The 20756-nt window shown below is 38.5% G+C and overlaps 1 protein-coding gene across 1 annotated transcript; it reads left to right on the top strand.

The window, feature by feature from the left end:
• The first annotated feature begins 590 nt into the window (after positions 1-590).
• On the top strand, positions 591-19288 carry Fbxw12 (F-box and WD repeat domain containing 12). Its single transcript, XM_077110353.1, has 11 exons — positions 591-680; positions 1171-1182; positions 1294-1319; positions 1526-1686; positions 2809-2897; positions 15495-15701; positions 16244-16402; positions 17821-17836; positions 18536-18714; positions 18882-18944; positions 19214-19288. Exons 1-11 carry the CDS (start codon positions 591-593, stop codon positions 19286-19288), a joined length of 1077 nt encoding a protein of 358 aa, XP_076966468.1.
• The last annotated feature ends 1468 nt before the right edge of the window (positions 19289-20756 follow it).

The following is a 20756-nucleotide window of genomic DNA, read 5'->3' as shown; positions in this document are numbered from 1 at the left end:
AGGGACAGGCACTGACTGTAAGAGCCTTATCCAACAAGGCCTACTTAGCAAAGATCTCTAATGAAACATCTGTTTGAATCATTCTTTCAGTGATTCCCTCCTGTTAGAAAGGTAAATTCACAAAAGCGGAAACCTAGAAGCTTGGGTTGGCACTGAGAGATTGGTGTTGCTAACCAGATTCCGTGTAAATGTGGCAAACAGATTCTCTACCCTAGTAATTTGGAACAACTAAACAGATGCCACCTAGAGAACTAAATCTGCCCAATGTAATTATGTTAATTAACATTTCCTAGAGATTCCTTGCAAGGTCCATTTGGGCCTGCCCCCAGTCCTACACTTCTAATTCAAAAGTTGTGTTCATCTAAACAATGAACATCACTAAAAAGTGAGTTTAGATAGGGATACATACAATTGAGTGGATCTGGCCCAAGGGAAGTACCAAAGTGAAGGACAGACTGGGAATCTGCCCACCTGCAGCTTGTTTCAATCAGAGCCAGATGGGCTGTGGGTGAAAATCCTTCCAACTGCTACAGACTTCAGCCAAAGCTTTAAATTCAGAGTGAACTGGATATGGGCTAGGGCCATGTAAAATGGAGATTGAGTTGCCTGATGTGCCCTTGGTGAAAATCTTCTCCTATCTGTATGCCTTGAGCTTGCTACAGGCTTCGCAAGTGAGCAAGGTAAAGGCTCCAGTCTCTACTGCTTTGGCAGAATTGACCAGCTTCCTGCCCACACTCCTCTACCTTGTCAGACCCCTTCCACCTCTCAGCCTCAGCCACGGATCTTGGCTACCCCAGCATTACACCCACACAGCCTTCCTTCGTTCTTGAAGTTTACTTTGTTCAGACCCACCCACTTAGCTCTGATACCAGTGTCCCTAGAATCCATTCACTTCTCTTAACCAGTTGTGCATCAGTTTGCAGAATAGCAAAATACTTTGAGAGTTTGGGGGTAGTCCTCATTCACTGAGTGTCTCACATTCTGTTAAATGGAAAGGATAAGCTGATACACAGAATTTATTTTGACTAAATGATCCTTGAGGTTCCTATTTCAAGTCCTAGAAAATCACTTCTTTCTCGGAACTCTCACAGGAATATGGAGTGCCTGAATTAGCAATGATAGGTCTCTGCTGTTCCTACTTCCCTCTCTCCGGACTGGGCAGGCATTGAGAGCTGGAATTGTGTCAGATTAATCTTTGTGGGTCCAGCCCCGAGGATAAATGCAAGCAGAAGAGAAGCCAATGTTTGTGTATTGATTGCTTATCCATTGCCTTCTCTCCCATATTGGAATAAGGTTGCAGAAAGTGATTTGCTATGGAGGTGAGTAAGAAAACGGGGAGGGTAAGGTGGGAATGGAAGAGGAGGCCATTTAATTGTGTATTTGCACTGTGTACTTTGGTCTGTATGCATCTGTGTTGTGGGAGGCCCACAGAAAGGTTAGCATGAATAAAGGGCTCATATGATAACAGTGGCTCTGAGGAGATGAGCTGAGGGTCACCTGATAGGATTATGACTCCTGTTTCCAGGAGGATGTGTCTAAAGAAATGGCACTTCTGCAACTTCACCTATGAGCACCTGGGCACACAGACATGGAAGCAGTTATTCCTCCACCAAACAAAGCAGGAGCGTCAGATGGCATGTGCACAGCCAGAAGACTTTATCTACAAAGAAGCAGCTGGGAACCTTGGTATGCCTTGGAGAAGCATGATAAACTTGTTTTCAGAGGTCTACTCTATTTTTCCCCATATGCAGTTTTGTGTTCTCATTCAGTGAAAGGGAAAAGGGATTAAAATTTAATGTGCCTGGGTTGCTGTGATAGCCACATCATCATGTACAGAATGAAGGAACCAGAGTGATTGTTTCACAACATAAAATAGGGCTCTACTACTCTCTTTTTCCAAAGGTTTCTACCTGTCCTAGAAAAATTATTGGGGGCAGGGAATTAATGGTTAAACTCCTAAATAGCAAAGGCTCTCCTGTTCATTTTATCCCTGATACCTCTTTTAATACTTGTAACAGTTCTCTGAAGAGTTTTTTAAAGAGCATTATAGTTATACCTGGTAGTTGGGTTCATTCTGACAAAACCATATATACAAGGAATTTTATTTTAATCCTCATTCCCCCATCTCTTCTCTTTCTTCCTCCCTCCCCCTATTCTCCTTCCTCTACTCATCTTCCTTTTGTTCATTTATTTATTTGTTTGGTTTTTGGTACTGGGGATTAAACTCAGGGGCATTCAATCACTGAGCCACATCCCCAGCCCTATTTTGTATTTTATTTAGAGACAGGGTCTCACTGAGTTGCTTAGCACCTCACAGTTGCTGAGGCTGGCTTTGAACTCACAATCCTCCTCTCTCAGCCTCCCAAGCCACTGGGATTACAGGCATGTGCTACCACATCCAGCTTATTTATTTTTGATTGGTACTTTCTATATATTCATAAAGGTGAAATTCCCTTTGGTACATTTATATATGCATATAACATGATTTTTCAAAATTATTATATATTTTCATGGAGAGATTCTAATATCCATTAATCTATGGATTAATTCTAATACCCATTAATCTATGGAAACAGATTAAAGAGAAAATGTAAGTTTTCCAATATCTCCTAATCACCAATCGCCAATCTGTAACAGGACCCCATGTTTGACTGACTCTAAAGCCCAGTTTCTGTCTTTTCCATGATTGCTACCCAGAAAAGCTTAAAATTATCTTTATTTGATTTAAATGATCCCTCTACTATCTGGTGGCCAAATAGTATCTATGTTTCCTTCCAAGAATCTTGGGACCAGTGGCTTATGTCTCAGGAAGTAGATTCACACTAGATGAACAAGGGAAGTCAATCATTTGTATTGTGTCTTCAATACGCAAACTTTATACCTGGGATGTGCAAGAGGTGAGTCAGGCAAAAATAATATATACCTGTGACATGTGAAATAGTGCTGAGAGGAAAATGATACTTGGAGTTGATAACAAAGTTTCAAGACAGCTTTTCTTTTTTAAAGTTTATTTTTTTGGGGGGATGGGGCTAGGGATGTGGCTCAAGCAGTAGCGTGCTCGCCTGGCATGCATGCGGCGCAGATTTGATCCTCAGCACCACGTACAAACAAAGATGTTGTGTCCGCCGAAAACTAAAAAATAAATATTCAAAATTCTCTCTCTCTCTCTCTCTCTCTCTCTCTCTCTCTCTCTCTCTCTCTTTAAAAAAAATAAAGTTTATTTTTATTGGTGCATAATAATTATACATAATAGTGGGATTCATTATGCCATATTTGGACATGCACATGACATAATTTGGTCAATCACATTCCCTAGTACTTTCCCTTTCCCTCCCCTCCTTCCTCCCCTGATCTGCTTTCTCTATTCTACTGATCACCCTTCTATTATTATTTTAATTAGTGCATTATAATTATATATAAAAGTGGAATTCATTATGGTGTAATTATATATAGATATATATACACTGATTTGGTAGATTTCATTCCCAGAACTTCCTCATGCCCCACCTCTCACCTTTTCCCCTCCCTAATCCCCTTCTTCTGCTTCACTGGACTCCCTTCTATTTTTATGAGATTTCCCTCTCCCCCGCCCCCACCTTTTTTTTTTTTAATTCTTTCCCTCCTTCTCTTCCCTCTTTCTTTGGAGAGAGATTCTATCTTTGAGTTTGAGCCTGGCTGATTTCACTTAGCATAAAATTCTTCAGTTCTATCCATTTACCAGCAAATGACATAATTTCATTCTTGTTTATGGCTGAATAAAACTCCATATGTTATATGTATGTGTGTAATATATATATATACACACACACACACACACATACATATGTATATGTATATGTATATAAACATCATTTTATTTGTTTAAGGTGTGGATATACTTCATTATTTCAAAGACAAACGGGTTGGACCCAACAGCTTGCTCTTAAATATTAAGCACACTTACTTTTTTAGAGTATTATAGTTATATATAATAGTGGAGTTCATTTTTGACACATTCATAATGTATCATAATTCATAATGACACATTCATAAATTTCTCTCCTCTTCCCTCCCCTCTTTCCTCCCCCTGACTCCCCTTCTCTACTCTATTGGTCTTCCTTCTATTTATTTATTTACTTATTTTGTAATTGGTACATTATAATTATTATTCTAATTTAGATATGAGATGTCCTCCAAAAGCTCCTGTTAATGCAGGAATATTCAGAGGTAAAATGATTATGAGACTGTCACCTAATCAGTTCATCCTAGTTTGAATAGACTGACTAGATGATAACTATAGGTAAATGGAATGGCCTAGATTAGGTAGGTGGATCACTAGGGGCATGCCCTGGAAGGGTGCATCTTCCCTGTGGTCCCTTCCCCCTCCCTCTCTCTCTCTCTCTGCTTCCTCACTTTACAGAGAGTTGTTTAGCTTTTCTCCACTGGGCCCTTCCCCGATGATGTGCTGCCTCACTTTAGGCCAAGAACCATGAATTGGCTGCCTGTGGACTGAGACCTCTAAAGCCATGAGTCCCACATAAACATTTCTTCTTCTAAGTTGTTGTCAGTTATTTTTGTCACAATGATGAAAAAGCTAACTGGCTGGATGTGGTGGCACATGCCTATAATCTCAGAGGCTTGGGGGCTGAGGCAGGAGGATCACAAGTTCAAAGCCAGCCTCAGCAATTTAGCAAGGCCCTAAGCAACTTAGTGAGACCCTGTCACTAAATAAAAAAAATTTAAAAAGCCTGGAATGTGGCTCAGTGGTTAAGTAACCCTGTGACCAATCCCCACAAAAAAAAAAAAAAGAAAGAAAGAAAGAAAGAGAGAGAGAGAAAGAGAGAAAGAAAAGGAATGCTAACTAAAACAGAATGCATTGTGATATATTCATACATGTGCATAGCATAATTTGGTCAATTTCATATGCCAGTTTCTCCCTTTTCCTCCTCTCCTCCCTCATCCTTTCTCCACTGTTTCTACTTTACTGCTCTCCCCTGTTTTCATGAAATATTCTTTCTTATTTCTTTTTTTCCTCTTTAGCTTCCACATATGAGAGAAAAAGTTCCACCCTTGATTTTGAGCCTGGCTTATTTCACATAACATTATGTTCTCCAGTTCCATTCATTTACAAGCAAATGAAATAATTTCATTCTTTATGGTTGAGTAGAACTCCATTTGTGTGTGTGTGTTTGTGTGTTTGTATGTGTATGTTTATCCATTAATTGTGTGTGTGTGTGTGTGTGTGTGTGTGTGTGTATGTGTATCCATTCATCTGCTGATGGACACCTGGGTTGGTTCCATAACTTGGCTATTGTGCCTTGTGCTGCTATAAACATTGATGTGCATATATCACTATAGTATGCTAATTTTTAGTTCTTTTGGATAAATGCCAAGGAGTGAGATAGCTGGGTCATATGGTTGTTTCATTCCTCGTCTCCATTCAGCTTTCCAAAGTGATTGCACCAACAATGCATAAAAGTATCTTTCTCCAGCCAAGTACAGTGGTGCACACCTATATTCCCAGCAGCTCAGAAGGCTGAAGAAGGAGGATCACAAGTTCAAAGCCAGCTTCAGCAAAAGCAAGAAACTAAGCAACTCAGTGAGACCCTATCTCAAAATAAAATACAATATAGGGCTGGGGATGTGGTTCAGTGTTTTAATGCCCCTAAGTTCAATCCTTATTACTCACCCCCCAAAAAAGTATCTTTTTCCATGGATGAGAGGGTAATATGGTATGATATCCATCACCACATTGATTGCCAGGGTTGATTTGACTGATCTGGCTGGCTAAGCAGGTGTTCCCTTCCTTTCCCCAACACTTGTTTTTATCACATTTTTCAAGAATCAGTTGGCTGTAAATGCATGGAATTATTTCTGGGTTCTCTATTCGTTCCCTTGGTGTATGTATCTGTTTTTAATGCCAATACTTGGGTTTTTTTTTTATTGTTTGGTTTGGGTTGGGTTGGGTTTTATTTGGTTTGATTTGTTATTGTTGTTTTGGCACTATGGCTCTGAATTATGTCTTGAAATCAGATATTGTGTGATCTCCAGCAGTTCTCTTTTCACACAAGATTGCTTTGACTATTGTGGGTCTTTATTCTTCCAGATGAATTTTAGTATTATATTTTTGGGTTCTGTGAAGAATATCATTGGTACTTGATGGGATTGCATTGAATCTGTAGATTGCTTTGGGTAGTATAGGCACTTTAGCAATAATAATTCTTCCAAACCATGAACATGGAAGTTTTTCCATCTTTTAATGTCTTCATCTTCAATTTGTTTCTTCCATGTTTTAAAATTTTTCATGCCTGCCTATTGTGAATGGGATTGCTTTCATGATTTCTTTCTCAGCAAATTGGTATATATCGGTATATGGACAAGCTACTGATTTCTATGTTGATTTTCGTATCCTCCTACTTTACTGAATTTATCAGTTGTAATGGTCTTTTGGTGGAGTCTTCAGGTGTGTATTTGTGTAGAATCATATCACCCACAATCAGGTATAATTTGACTTCCTCCTTTCCTATTTATATGTCTTTTATTTCTTTCTCTTGCCTAATTGCTCTAAAATTTCTAGTACTATGTTAAATAAGAATACTAAGAGTGGACACCCTTGTCTTATTCCTTAAATAAACAAGTTTTACCCCATTCAGTATAATGTTGGCTATAGGCTTGTCATATATAGTGTTACTATGTTGAAGTATGATTCTTCTCTACCTAATATGTTCAAGGATTTTTATCATGAAAGGATATCAAATTTTATTGAATGCTTTTTTTCTGCATCTATTTAGGTGATCATATGATTTTCACCCTTGATTCTGTTTGTGATGTCTATTAATTTTCATATGTTGAACCATTCTTGATTCATATTAGTTTTCATGAAACCAATTTGACCATGGTCTATGATATTTTTGATGTCCTGTTGAGTTTGATTTGCTAGTATTTTGCTGAATATTTTTTCATCTATATTCATCAAGGATATGTTCTCACAGTTTGAGAAGCATTGTGTTAAATGTTTGGTAAGCCAGGCTCAGTGATGCTCATCTATATTCCCAGTGACTCAGGAAGCTAAGGCAGGAGGATCACAAGTTCAAAGCCAGCTTCAGCAACTTAGTGAAGGCCTAAGTAACTTATATAGCCCTTACTATGTTGAAGTATGCAAGACCCTGTCTCAAATTTTAAAAAATAAAATTAAAAAGGCTGGGGATATGGCTCTGTGTTTAAGCACACCTGTGTTCAGTCCCTGGAAGGAAGGAAGGAAGGAAAGAAGAAAGAAAGAAAGAAAATTGAGTAAGAAGCTAGAGTTGTAGTTCAGTGATAGAGCATTTGCCTAGAATGCACAGGGTCCTCGGTTCAATCCTCAACCCTACCAAAAAAGTTTAGTAAAATTCAATAGTGAAGCCTTTTGGTCTGGATTTTTCTTTGCTGGAAAACTATACTACTGATTCAATTTCATTTATTGTCATTGATCTATTCAGGTTTTTTATAGCTTCTTACTTCAATTTTGGTAAGCCATATAGGTCCATAAATTTGTTTATTTCCTTTAGATTTTCCAATTTTTAGCAGCTTTTCAAAATAATTCCTAATAATCTTTTAAAAGTCCAAATGTCTATAATATCAATTGTAATATCTCCTATTTATCTCTAATTTTATTTACTTGGGTCTTCTTACATGATCTCTATCTCTCTAGGATTTGACAAATTTATCTTTTCAAAGAACCACTCTCTTTCATTGATCCTTTGTATTGTTTTTAGGACTCTATTTCATTTATTTCTACTCCGATCTTTATTATTTCTTTTCTTCTAATTTTGACTATGTTTTATTCTTGCTTTTCTAAGATCTTGAGATGCATAATTATGTTTACATTTTTATTTTAAATCTTCCTCTTTTTTAATTTTAAGCACTCAGTGCTATAAACTTTCCTCTTAGTACTACTTTAGCTGTAAGACATAGGTTTCTGTATATTGTTTCCATTTGCATTTTTTTCAAGGAATTTTTTTAACTTCCCTTCTGACTTCCTCAATGACCTGCTATTTGCTCAAAAGTGTGTTGTTCAGCCTCCATGTATTTTTATAATTTCTAAAGTTTTCCTTGCTGTTGATCTCTAGTTTTATTCCATTATAATCAGAAAAGATACAAGATATGATTTCAAATTTTTTAATTTAAGACTTGTGGCTGACTACAGAAATTTCCATGTGCTGACAAAAAGAATATGTATTCCACAGCTGTTGGATGGAATGTTTTCTAAATGTCTGTTAAGTCTATTTGATCTATATTTAGTTTATTTTGGATGTTTTGGTGGCCGGAGGTAGGATCTGAATGATCTAACCATTGATGAGAGTCGGGTATTGAAATCCCCCACTATTATTGTATTGAAGCCTATCTCTTCCTTTTGGTTTATTAGTGTTTGTCTTATAAAACTGGCTGCTTCATTATTAGGCATGTAGAGATTAATAATCATCATATCTTCTTAATTAACCCAGTAATCATTATATAGTGACCTTCGTGGTCCCTTCTTATTGTTTTTGTTTTAAAGTTTTATCAGATACAAATATAGCTATCTATTCCTGCTTATTATCATATTCCATTTTCTTGGAATATCATTTTCCATCCTTTCATTTTCAGCCTGTGTGTGTCCTTATTGAGAGGTGAGTTACATGTATGCAACATATCATTTGGTATTGTTTTCAGTGCATTAAACCAGACTATAACTTTTAACTGGAAAATTAAGATAGTTTACATTCAGAATTACTATTGAAAGGTATGGACTCATGCCTGTGATTTTGTTGATTTTCTTCTGGTTCATGAATATTCTGTTTCTTCTTTCTTTATTCATCTTTGTGGTTTGATTTATATTCTGATAATATTTGATTTTTTTCTGTTTACTATTTGTGTATCTACCCTTCTAGTGGTATTTATATTTTCACTTGCTATCATGATGCTAGTTATCTTTCTTCCACTTCTGGGTATAGGACTTCCTTAAGCATTTTTTGTAAAGTTGGTCTAGTGGTTAATTTTCTTTAGTTTTGCTTATCTTGTAAGGTCTACTTCTGCTTCAATTCTGAAGGATAGCCTTGCTGAGCATGGTAATTTTGATTGGCAGTTATTTTCTTTCAGGACTTGAAATACATCACTCCATGCCCTCCTCCTGGAATACATCATTCCCTGCCTTCCTCCTCAGTTTTAGTCTAATGAGGTTTCCCTTAAAAGTGAAGTGGCACTTTTCTCTTGAAAATTTTAAAATTCTTTCTTTGTCCTGTAATTTTGACAGTTTGACTATAATATGTCATGGTGAGGAGCATGTCTACTTGAAGTTGTATAGACATCCCATGCCTCAGTGTCCATGTATTTCCCAAGATTAGGGAAGTTTTCTGATATTGTTTAATTGAAGAGGTTTTCTGTGCCCTTAACTTTTTTTCTTCCCCTTTGAGGAGAAAATGCTGATATACACATTTGATCTTTTAATGGTGTCCCAATGATCTTGGATGCTCTGTTCATTCTTATTTCTGATTTATTTCTTTTTTTAAAAAATACTTATTATTTTTAGTTGTAGCTGGACACAATCTCTTTTATTTTTACATGGTGCTGAGGATCGAATCCAGGGCCTCACACATACTAGGCGAGTGCTCTACCGCTGAGCCACAATCCCAGCCCCTCTGCTTTATTTCTGAATGTACTATTTCAAAAGATCTGTCTTCAAATTCCAATGTCATTTCTTCCACTTCTAATCTATAGTTGAAGCTTTCAACTGAATTTTTTCTCCATTTCCAATATTTCTAACCTACTGGGTTTTTTTAACCAAAAAACCTCTCTCTCTCTCTCTCTCTCTCTCTCTCTCTCTCTCTCTCTCTCTCTCTCCTCCTCGTCCTCCTGATTTTCTTAATCATATCCTGCATTATCTCCCTAATTTTATTTCACTTGTTTTCTGTTGGAACTTATTCAGCTTTCTTAAAATTAATCTTTTGAATTCTTTATCAGGAATCTAGCCACTTAACTATCTTTGGAATAGTTACTAAAGAGTTACTAAAGAGTAACAATCTTTAAGAGGTGTCATATTACCTTGCTTTTTCATATTTCTTGTGCTCCTACATTGAGATTTGCACATCTGGTGAAATGGATACTTCTATCATTTTTATGGGATGGCCTTCTTATTATGCAGCTTTCTCCTCAAGATGAATATTCCAGAATCTGTTTGTTATGCTGAATTTATCTCCAGCTGGGTACTATAATGTAATTTCCTTGTAGCTTCTTGGGCTATGATAGGTCAATTTGGGTACAGTGGTACTGTATCAGAGTCAGACTGTCTCTGTGGGTCATGCACAAGTGGGGACACAGTAGCAGTTCAGGAAGATATTGTGTAGGTAGCAGAGTGTGTGGGGTGAAAGCTGTGTGATTACTCTGACAATGGAGTAACAGCCCCTATCAGGTGGAAGGAGTTTTCTCAGGCACTGATCATAATTCTGTTACTTGAATGGATCTCTGGTATTCCATTAGTGAGAAGGGGCCTGAAGCACTTGTTATATAATGAGATACTGGTGTGAGGCCAGGTGCTTCATGGGCAGAGGCAGGAAAGGAATTCCTGTACCCTTCTGTGCAGTCACACCCAGGCTTCCCAGCACCATATGTCAGTCCAGGTATGGGGGCAACAGATCCAGCATAGCTGCACAGGTAAAGTCGGGGCAACTGAGCAGGTTACCTGCATAAGTGCAGTGAAAGCAAATGTTTTGTGATTCTTCTGTACTGCTACTATAAGCAGAACCTACCAAGAGCAAAACCTTAGACACCCCCCACAGCTGTGCACACCTAAGGATAGGGCAACAGCCAGGGGCATTTCTCCCCCTGATTCAGTTGTAGTATCCACCAGGGATCAAGCAGGAGTGGATCATGGCTGGAGTTGGGTAAAATTCCTCTCAGCTGGGATTCTTGAAGGATAAAAGGAGAGCAGAACACACTGGGCTTGGTGGCACACGCCTGTAATCCCAGCAGCTCAGAAGGCTGAGGCAGGAGGATCAAGAATTCAAAGCCAGCCTCAGCAAAAAGCAAGGCCCTAAGCAACTCAGTGAGACCCTGTCTCTAAATAAAATACAAAATAGGGCTGGGGAATGTGGTTCAAGTGCTCCTGAATTCAATCCTCAGTACCAGAGAGAGAGAGAGAGTGCAATACAAGGTCAGCAGTGAGCAAAGACTCTTTTCAGACCTTCTTTGGTGTGCATCTTGGAGCATGACTACATTTGGAGCTGCAGTAATGTTGTTTAAAACTGCCCCAACATCCCTCTGTGGGTAGGGGAGCAATAGATGCTCAGAGCTGTTTATCCACCTTGTTATTTGGTAGGCACCCTTGCATGGTTCTGGGAGAAGGGTGGCAGGAACTATGCAGGCAACTTCCTTCAGTCCTGGCAAACATGTGAAACTGCAGAGGCCAAGTTCCTGGCCTCAGAGGGCACACTCCCCATCCCCCAATTCTTAAAAAGGGCACCCCCTGTTCCCCTCCACATCATAGCACCCATTCCCCACTGTGTAATGCTCTCAGCAATTTGTGGCAGCCACTCCACCAAGCCAAGTCTAGTTCATGAGGCAGTCACCCCCTGAAACAATGCAGTTGAATGTCTGTGGGATCCTAGAAATGAGAATATTGCAGCAGTTTCTGACTCCTAAAGCAGTCCAAATTCAGACACTAGGTGCCTTCTCAAGATGGCTTCTATCTGCGGCACCCTTGGTTCACTGGGAGATAAAGTGAATTACTTTTCCAAAGCCAGACTACTGTAAAGATCTCAGTACTATTGTATATTTAGGCTGTAAGACTGCCAGGGCCATGAAATTTTGCCAGTATCTGAACTGATAGAGTTTGCTGGAACTTTTTTACCTTCATTCCTTCAGAGGGGAGATTAACCCTCCTCCAGACCAGAATGTCAAGTGATGAGATATTTTCTCTTGCTATACTGCCATCTCAGGTCTCTGGACTTAACAAGGTTTCCATCTTTCTACTGTTGAATTCCAGTGTTCCCCTGTCACCTCAGTCTTCACATATACACCTGTTGCTTTAGTTCTTCCTTGTGAAAAAGCAAATGAATGCTGGGTACCTCTATTCAGCCATCTTCCCCACCACCACCACCCACTGTTGTCTCAGGAATTTGCTTTTCAATATGTATTTCTAGTGTATAAACTTGTTTAAGTTCTTATTTTCTACCAGTAACACAAAGTGACTTCATGAAATAATCTTTTGGTGTTATGTATCTTCATTACCTTTTTACTGCCTCTTTGTCAATGATTGGCATTTGTTATGTTGGCTTTTGCAGAAAATTATCTCTAACTCTGATTTCCTCAATGGTGTATAAAGGTCTTGTGAGAATTAACAAGGTAGTGCAAGTAACACTGGATTGGGAGTTGGAAGACTTCAAAGTGGGTCCCCAATTATTGTATTTTCTTGGATTTTTCTATTTCTATTTGTATTTCTATTTCTATTTTTTTCTCCCTTTCTGGAAAAAAATGTGTAATGACTCTTAAATCCCAGGGTCTTTTGAAGTATGATAAGTGCCCTCTTACAAATATGAGTATTTACAGAGAAATTTTAAAACTTATAGAAGGATATCTCTTAGGTGACTTTTTCTAGATGATGCCAGTCATCATATCCCTGAGAACATTTAAGCAGCCCAATGGTCAGACAGCAAAGAATCCTGACATCCTGCCAACAGCAAACACCAACTTGCAATTATGCATGTTTGTTTTGTGGTGACAGGGATTGAGCCCAGGGCCATGTGCATGCAAGGCAAGCACTGTACTAACTGAGCTATATCTCTAGCCCAACCAACTTGCAATCATATGATTGTGTCATCTTGGCAGTAGATTCTTCAGCCCCAGTCAATCCTTTAGCCAATGACTTCTACAACCTCATGAGAGACTCTAAGCCAGAAAGACTCAGTTAATCCATTCTTTGCTTTTTAATTCACAGAAACTGTGTGAGATAATGAGTATTTATTGCTTTAATTCTCAATGTTTTTTGTTGTGTAACAATTTATAACTGGTATAGTCTTTAGAACCTAGACACAGAGTGCTGCTATAACAAAAACCTAAAATGTGGAATAAGCTTTGGAACCAGGCAGTGGGCATAAGTTGAGAAGACTCAGAAGAGATGGTTGAGTTTTAAATGATTATCAAAAATCTCATAGCCTTCATGAGAGCTTCAAGGAAAATATAAGAAATATTATTAGACAATGGAGAAAATGGGCTTTGTCATAATGGCAGAAGTTTAGCAATAGTGTCACCCATGTAAAGTGAAAAATTAGAAAATGTATCCAACAAATTGAATAATGTTGCTAAAGACATTTCCAGGCAGAATTCTCAATGCTGACCATTTTTCTGCTCATAGTAAAATGCAAGAGAAAATAAAGTGGTTAAAGTAATGACTTCCAAATAAAGGTGAGTTAGGAATTGCTGGTTTTGAAAATCCACAGCCTCTTTAGATGGAAAATGATGCTAAATCAAGTAATAGGTTCCAAGTGAAGATCAAATCATGAAATCATACTACAAAGATAAAACCAAAGGAATGGTTGCAAATTTCTTTGATATATTTCAGAAATAAGCAAGGAAGTGCCTTGGAGAACTGTTAAGTCAATGAGACTTATAAGAACCTTAAGGCATTATCCTCAGTAGCCACAGCAGAATACCAAGATATAAAAGGATTCATCTCAAAGACATGTGAGTATAGTTGTATAGTAGCAAAAACTCCAATAAGGCTCTTAAAGATCCACAAAGTTTTTCAAAGAATGACACTGGAAAAAGAAAAAACAATGACATTGGCAGAAACATTGCCAAATTGAGTTTAAAGGGGAAATACATTACAAATATATTTTACAAAGGAAAAGCAGGCTTTAGTTCCCAAAACTTTTACAGGCAGGAAGTAGGCTCCAAAAACTACTCATCTATAAATTTGGCCCACTGTACATGATGGACAGAGGACAGAACAAAGAGCCACGATGAATCTTTCTTAAGAGCTTGACTCCTAATCAGCAAACTGCCAGCATATTCTCTATTGAATTTTAAAAGTTCTGTTTACCAGTGGTTTATTGGTGCTTCCCATTCTATTTTTTTATTTTCCACTTTTTTAAATGACAGTGACTGTCATCCTATGTGTACCCTGCCCTTGTATTGTGGGGACATGGAGGATAAATAACTTGTATATTTAGTTCAAAGATTTCACATCAAAATCAACTGAATCTTTACCTGTACCTAATGTATTCCTGTATCTAATTAAAGAATGAGATCTGAGGTTTTTCAATGATGCTATAATTGTATGAGACATTGGGATGCATTGGAAGGTGGTGAGTGTATTTTCACGTGGGAGGAAAATGAAATATTAGGGTCCACAGGGTGTACTATGGCAGCCAATCTCTAAGATGGCCCCAACATCTTTGCCCCATAGTATTCATGATCTTGTGTTTACTACCACATTGAATAGGGCTGACCTACGTAACCAATAAGATGTTGTAGAAATAATGGTGTGTAACTTCTGAAGCTGTACCATGAAAGACACTTCTACTAGGGTCATTGGCTCTTAGAATAGCCACAATATGATGAGGATAGATAGTCAAGCAGACTTATAAAGATTGTGTGGTGAGGTACAGAGGACTTCTGCCAGTATTCAGCACCAAATTGCTGGCCATATGAGTTAGATATTTTGAAAATGAAACTCGACTGCAACCTCATGAGAGATCCAGAACTAGAACTACCTTCTCAAGCTGCATCTGAATTTCCAACCCAACAGAAATGGATATTTAAAAAGCATGTTGATTTAAGTCACTAAATATTGAGATGGTTTATTACATGGCAATAGATTACTAGCACCAGAAAGGTAAATTGTTATAGTGTAATCAAGTAAAGATTACATTTGAGAAGGATGAAATGGTTATTAAATAAATAAAGGACAGTTTGGAGGGGGGCTTAGAAATTGGTTACCTTGAATTATAACCAAGTGGTTATAATTTACTAAATTCACATACATATTTGTTTTTATATGATATACCTCACAATTTTAAAAAGACTAAAGAAAATTCTGCAGAAGTAACAATTTCTTCTGTTTTGTTTGCAGCGTAAAATGTTGATGATATAATAATTATTTTCATGATGATTGATACATTTTGAACTCCTAGCATTCCCAAGACAGAATTCTGTTTCATATGTTATAAATGTAATAACAGCCCCAAAAGAAGCCACGATGGGAGGTAATTTGCTGGATGTTGCATGTTGGTTAAGAGGCAGAACTGATTAGAGCACAGAGTCTGATCATTCTTTATGTTCTTCACATTCTGAGTTCCTGCCTCTGAGAACAATGCATAGTTCCTGTTTTCATATTCACTCCCACCATCAAATAATTGAGATGTTTAGGATCTTGATGTCCTTTTCCCAAAAGCAAGAAATGGGTCTGGTTTGGGATAGGGTTCCAAATAAGCATTAGCAGAATGAAAACACAATGGGTATGAAGAGTTCCTGGAACACCAAATGTTGCTCTTGCTCTCTAGGGCACTATGATCTGGTCAAGCCCAGTACAGCAGTTCAATATCACCAATTTGGAGACCCTCCCTCAGATGCATCTCGCGATCACTGCAGATATGGAGAAAACTATCAAAGTGTGGAACTGTCGTGACAGGGATCCTCTGGCTACCTGCGCCATGGCTCAAATCTGTTTTTCCTTGGCTTTTCTCACAAAGGATGGGCCATTCCTGATGGTAAGTGAGCCCCACACCTTAAGTGGGTGCACAAAATGAAATTCTTGCTGCTGATTTGAAGACATTGAGGTCCTATTACTGTCATATCTCGATCTATCTTCTACCCTAGGAGTTGATCACAAAATACCAATGATTTTTGACCATACAAACCTCCATTCCATTTTGACTTTTGACCTACCTCATGTATATTTTCCCAGCCATAATTCTATGGGGAAAATAAAGTCCCTGAATTATGTTGTATCTAAGTCTCTCCTTTCAGTGTACATTGTTGTCCATGAACCTGGGTAGGGACAGTGGAGGGTAAGATGTGAATTTTGGCAAACATTGAGAAGAAAACAGTGCCAACAAATAACTGTCATTTGGCAAGAGTGTTTGGGGGCTTAGGAAATTTTATTCCATAGTATTATCCCAACAATTTTGGGAGGCAAGCTGGTCAGAAGTTTGGATCTCCAATAAGTGACTGAAGAAATGGCAGTATATATTGAGTACTTTAGGATATCACATCTTTTTCTGTTGACATGGTGGTGATGCTTTGGTTGCAGGTGGGTGATTCTGATGGTAACATCCACACATTTACAATACCTGAGTTAAGGGATATTTCTGAAGTCCATGCATTTCAATATAGCATTGATATTCTACACTGCTCTCCTGACAAGAAATGGGTCTTTGCATGTGGGATACATCAACATATTTTTTCAAAGGTAGGTGATGTTCTGTAAACTTCAAGTTTAGGATAGGAGGGTCAAGCATTAGGAAGATCAAGTTGGGAAGTATCTGAGGAACTGCAGAGTCAGCAAGGAATTGGCATAGTGCTCCCTCCTCTCTAAGGAGAATCCGTTCATAAGCAGAATCTGCTCAAATAGTCAGAAAACAATATTTCTTTAAGCAATAGTATCCAGTTGCAGTGACAAATGTTTATTAATAGAAATATGTTCATGAAACCTAAAGGAAAGTGAAAGGGAGATCCAAAAAAAAAAGGAGGGGCTGGGATTGTGGCTCAGCAGTAGAGCGCTTGCCTAGCAGGGCAGGACCCGGGTTCAATCTTCAGCACCACCTAAAAATAAAGGCATTGTGTTGTGTCCATCTACACCTAAAAATAATGATTTTTTAAAAAAGTATCTTTAGTGAGCTTGTTCACTTTTGCTTTCCAAATTTTTATCTACCTTGGTTAGAAAGAGAAGTCCAAGAAGAAATCTATGTGTGTCTCTTAGAGTTACCCTAAGGAAGTCTTTGACCTCTGAGCAGGCCATCTGTAGCATGGCACCTTGACTAGTTTTCCAAGAAAGGAAAATTGATATAACCACCTCATTTTGATCAGGAGTCCAATGTGGCAAGATGATTTTGTAACCCTTCAGCCTTGCATCAAGGACTCCATTCTATCTGTGAACATCCTGGTAAGATAAGAAGACATTGAGCTCCTCTTTATACTTTGGAGTGAAAGCAGTAATTGTTTAACCTTTCCTAAGAGGCAAAACAGAGCTTTGGGCATAGGAGGAGAACTCTTACAGTGGCTTGTCTGGAGTCCCTCCTATACCGAGATTCTCTACCTTCCCCCTTCACCTGATTTCATGTTTAATACTCTCTCCTTAGATTTTTTTCAGAGTGTTTATTGAGACCATCAGAACATAGCACCCCTCTGTATTTCACTCTCCCATTTGCATCATGCAACAGAGGCTGCTGGACTCCAAGGAGAGAAAACAGGATAACACTGATGTACCAGAGAGGTTCCCACAAAAAAAAAAAAAAACAGGATTTACCACTTTTGATCTAATAACAGAAAGCCCTGAGGGTTAAAAAGTCATTCCAGGTAGACTATGCAACATTAGAAATACTTGTTTCTATTCCTTATTCCGCATGCACTCCTATTAAGCTACAAATAGACATGAAGAGGTTGGTCTATGTAAAGGGACCAGAGAATTTCCTTAGCTGGGTGTAACCCCGTGCCTATTTGACTCTTATTCATGCTGATCTCTTTAAGTTCACCCTGCTCTCTGGGGAAGAAACATTTTGATTTCTATTATGTTTTAGGGCCTGGGTTCCAATGCACATTTCCAGTAAAGGTTTCTTTTTAATGTTTAAGCTATTATGTGTTGTCCATAATCTTCTGTTCCTATGTCAGGGTACCTATTATCTTGGTAAGTGACATGGATTTGTCAGGCCACTTCATTGTCCTCGCTGGACTGGAGTCCCATGGCAGTAGGAAGTATGTTTTTTTTTTTTTTACTCAATGCAAGATTATCTGTCTTATTCCTTAAGAATAAAACATTCAGGGTCACTCCCGGTGAATTGGGCTGCACAAAATAACCATACATGAGATAGAGATTCCTTTTTATTTGGGGTCCTGTGACAGTTCCTCTGACCTTAAAGGTCTGCAGAAAGAATGCAAGTGAGCATGTGCTGAACCCTTTTATTGAGGAGAAGCCATTCAAATGAGGCAAGGGGTCAGGTTTCAGGAGGTTGAGTCTAGCTTCATGATGTTTGCTGTCAGCAGATTGATATCTAGGAAGGCCATCCCCAAAGGCAGAGCAAAAGAAGGGGACACACAAAGGGCATTTCCATGGAATATTCTATCCCAAACAGGGCAAAGGGGTAATATCACAAAGGAATAGGTGAGCGTAGCTCAATCCACGGGGCAACACGCCTATGTCTGAAGACGCATTCTCAAACTTCCAGAACTGGGGCAACATCTAGGTCACTACGAGATGTAGTGATGGTCAGAGCCTCTCCGCTCAGGGAAGGAGAATGTGAAATCATTCAGACTGGCTGCCCACAGTTATTGTTCTAACTAAACAATTTGCCTATAATATGTGTATGTGTGTGTTATATGAAAACAGCACATCAGATTGCAAGTTTTCTGTTGCCAGTTCATATAGACAGCCCTAATTGGATGGGAGTCGGTGATGGAAATATTATTGTTGTTGAGAGTGGGCCATATCTGTTCCTCTTCACCATTAATGGCCTCATGCTAGAACGATGTGAGGGCCACCAGAGCATCATCAGCAACATATGGGTGGTACATACGATACTTCTTTCTCTCTCTCTCTCTTTTTTTTTTTTTTTCCCGTGTCAGGGATTGAACCCAGGGCCTCACTCTGCCACTGAGCTGTATCCTAGTCCCTTTCCCTATTTTTTGATCTGAGCTTGACTCATTATCCATTCACTCTCAGGTGTCCTTTGAAGGATTCTCTCCATGTCCTTACAGCATCCATGGATTGTTCTTTACATGTGTACATGTGGGAAGATGTTAGAGTCTGTAAAAAAGTCTGGATGGCGCCTGGCAAAATGCCAGAGGGAGTGGTTTATGAGGTGGAGCCAGCGAGCCTTTAAGTGTGGAGATTCCTTATTGGTTGACTGCTGTATGGAGTTTATGTTAATTAGATAAGCCGTATGGAATGTATAAAAATCGCTCCGGTCCTACAATAAACGGCTTCCATTCCTGCTGTATCAATCTACACAAGTTGTTCGTCACCCGGACCCCCCAATTTGCTGCAGCCGGACTGCGGCAGGAAGAGGGAGGCTATTACCCATATCTCAAGAAGTGCTGTCACTTGGAATACCTGGGGAACAGTCTGACACCAAGCTGGTAAGCCCTGTTTTGTGACCAAACTTTTCTTGTGAATTTTTATTTCTACATAAAAATAAATGAAAGGATAATAGGTTTTTGAAATTCTTTGTAGATAAATATATGAATAAACTTATAATTGGAAACAGAATTGTTGGGGTTGTAGCTCAGTGGCAGAGCCCTTGCCTAGCGTGTGTGAGGCAGTGGTTTTGATCCTCAGCACTACATAATAAATAAATAAAATAAAGGTATTGTGTCCATCTATAACTAAAAAAAAAAAAAATTTAAAGAGAGAATTGGTAGTTCTCGGAGTCATGGTACTTGCAATAGACATAAAAGACTTTCCAAAATGGCACTCAATTTTTATTTCCACAGCAGTAAGTGAAGATTGGATGCTCAATATCCTATTTTACCTGCAAGATTTGGGCCTTTTATTTTTTTAAGTTTATCAGTCATTTGTGTTGCCTCTTTGTGAGCTGCCTTTACTTCTACTTTGCTATTTTCCTTTTGGAGTGCTTGCCTTCAGCAAAGATGTCTCCTTAAAATTTTACACATTGCCAGGCAAAGTGGTGCATGCCTGTAACCCCAGTGGCTCTGGAGGCTGAGGCAGGAGGATTGTGAGTTCAAAGCCAGCCTCAGCAATGGCAAGGTGTTAAGCAACCCAGTGAGACCCTGTCTCTAAATAAAATACAAAATAGGGCTGGGGATGTGGCTCAGTGGTTGAGTGCACCTGAGTTCAATCCTTAGTACCCAAATAAATAAATGAATAGTACTATCTCAATTTTTTTCATTACTAGTATGTAGAAACACAAGTGTCTTTTCTATATTAACTTCGTCCTGCAAACTTGCTAAACTTATTCTTTATTGTAACAGGTTTTGTTTTTTGTTTATTCTTTGTGGGGAACAGATTTTTGGAGGGGTTTTGTTTTGTTCTGTTTTTGTGGTACTGGAGATTAAACCTAAGGATATGCTACCTCTGAGCTAGATCCCTATCCTTTTTATTTTTTATTTTGAGACAGGGTCTTGGTAAGATACTGAGGCTGGTCTTGAACTTTTGATCCTCCTGGCTTATCCTCCTTTGTCACTGGGATTACAAGTGTCTGCCACTGTTTCCAACATCTAATATATTTCATTTCTATTTGCAGATAAATTATGGGAGGTTTCTAGGTAGACAATCATATTATATTAATAGAGACTATTTTCTTCCATTCCAACATGTGCATTTACTCCCTAATCCTGCTTTACTGTTTTGGCTATAACCTTCAGCACAATGTTGGAGTAGATAAAAAGTGTTCAGTCTTTCACCATTATAATATTCACCATATTTTTGTAGATGCCATTTATGGGATTAAGTAAGTTCTCCTGTAGTCCTAGTTTGCTGAGAGTTTTTGTCATGAATAAATGCTGAACTTTTCCAAATGCTTTCCTCACATAAATTGTGATAAGCATATGGGTTTTCTTCTTTAGATTATTGGTAGGGTGAATTATATTAA

This window comes from Callospermophilus lateralis, chromosome 10 (genome assembly GCF_048772815.1).
Source record: "Callospermophilus lateralis isolate mCalLat2 chromosome 10, mCalLat2.hap1, whole genome shotgun sequence".
In the NCBI taxonomy this organism is placed as follows: Eukaryota; Metazoa; Chordata; class Mammalia; order Rodentia; family Sciuridae; genus Callospermophilus; species Callospermophilus lateralis.
The sequence above is the reverse complement of the archived record's forward strand: the minus strand, read 5'-3'. Positions and strand labels throughout refer to the sequence as shown.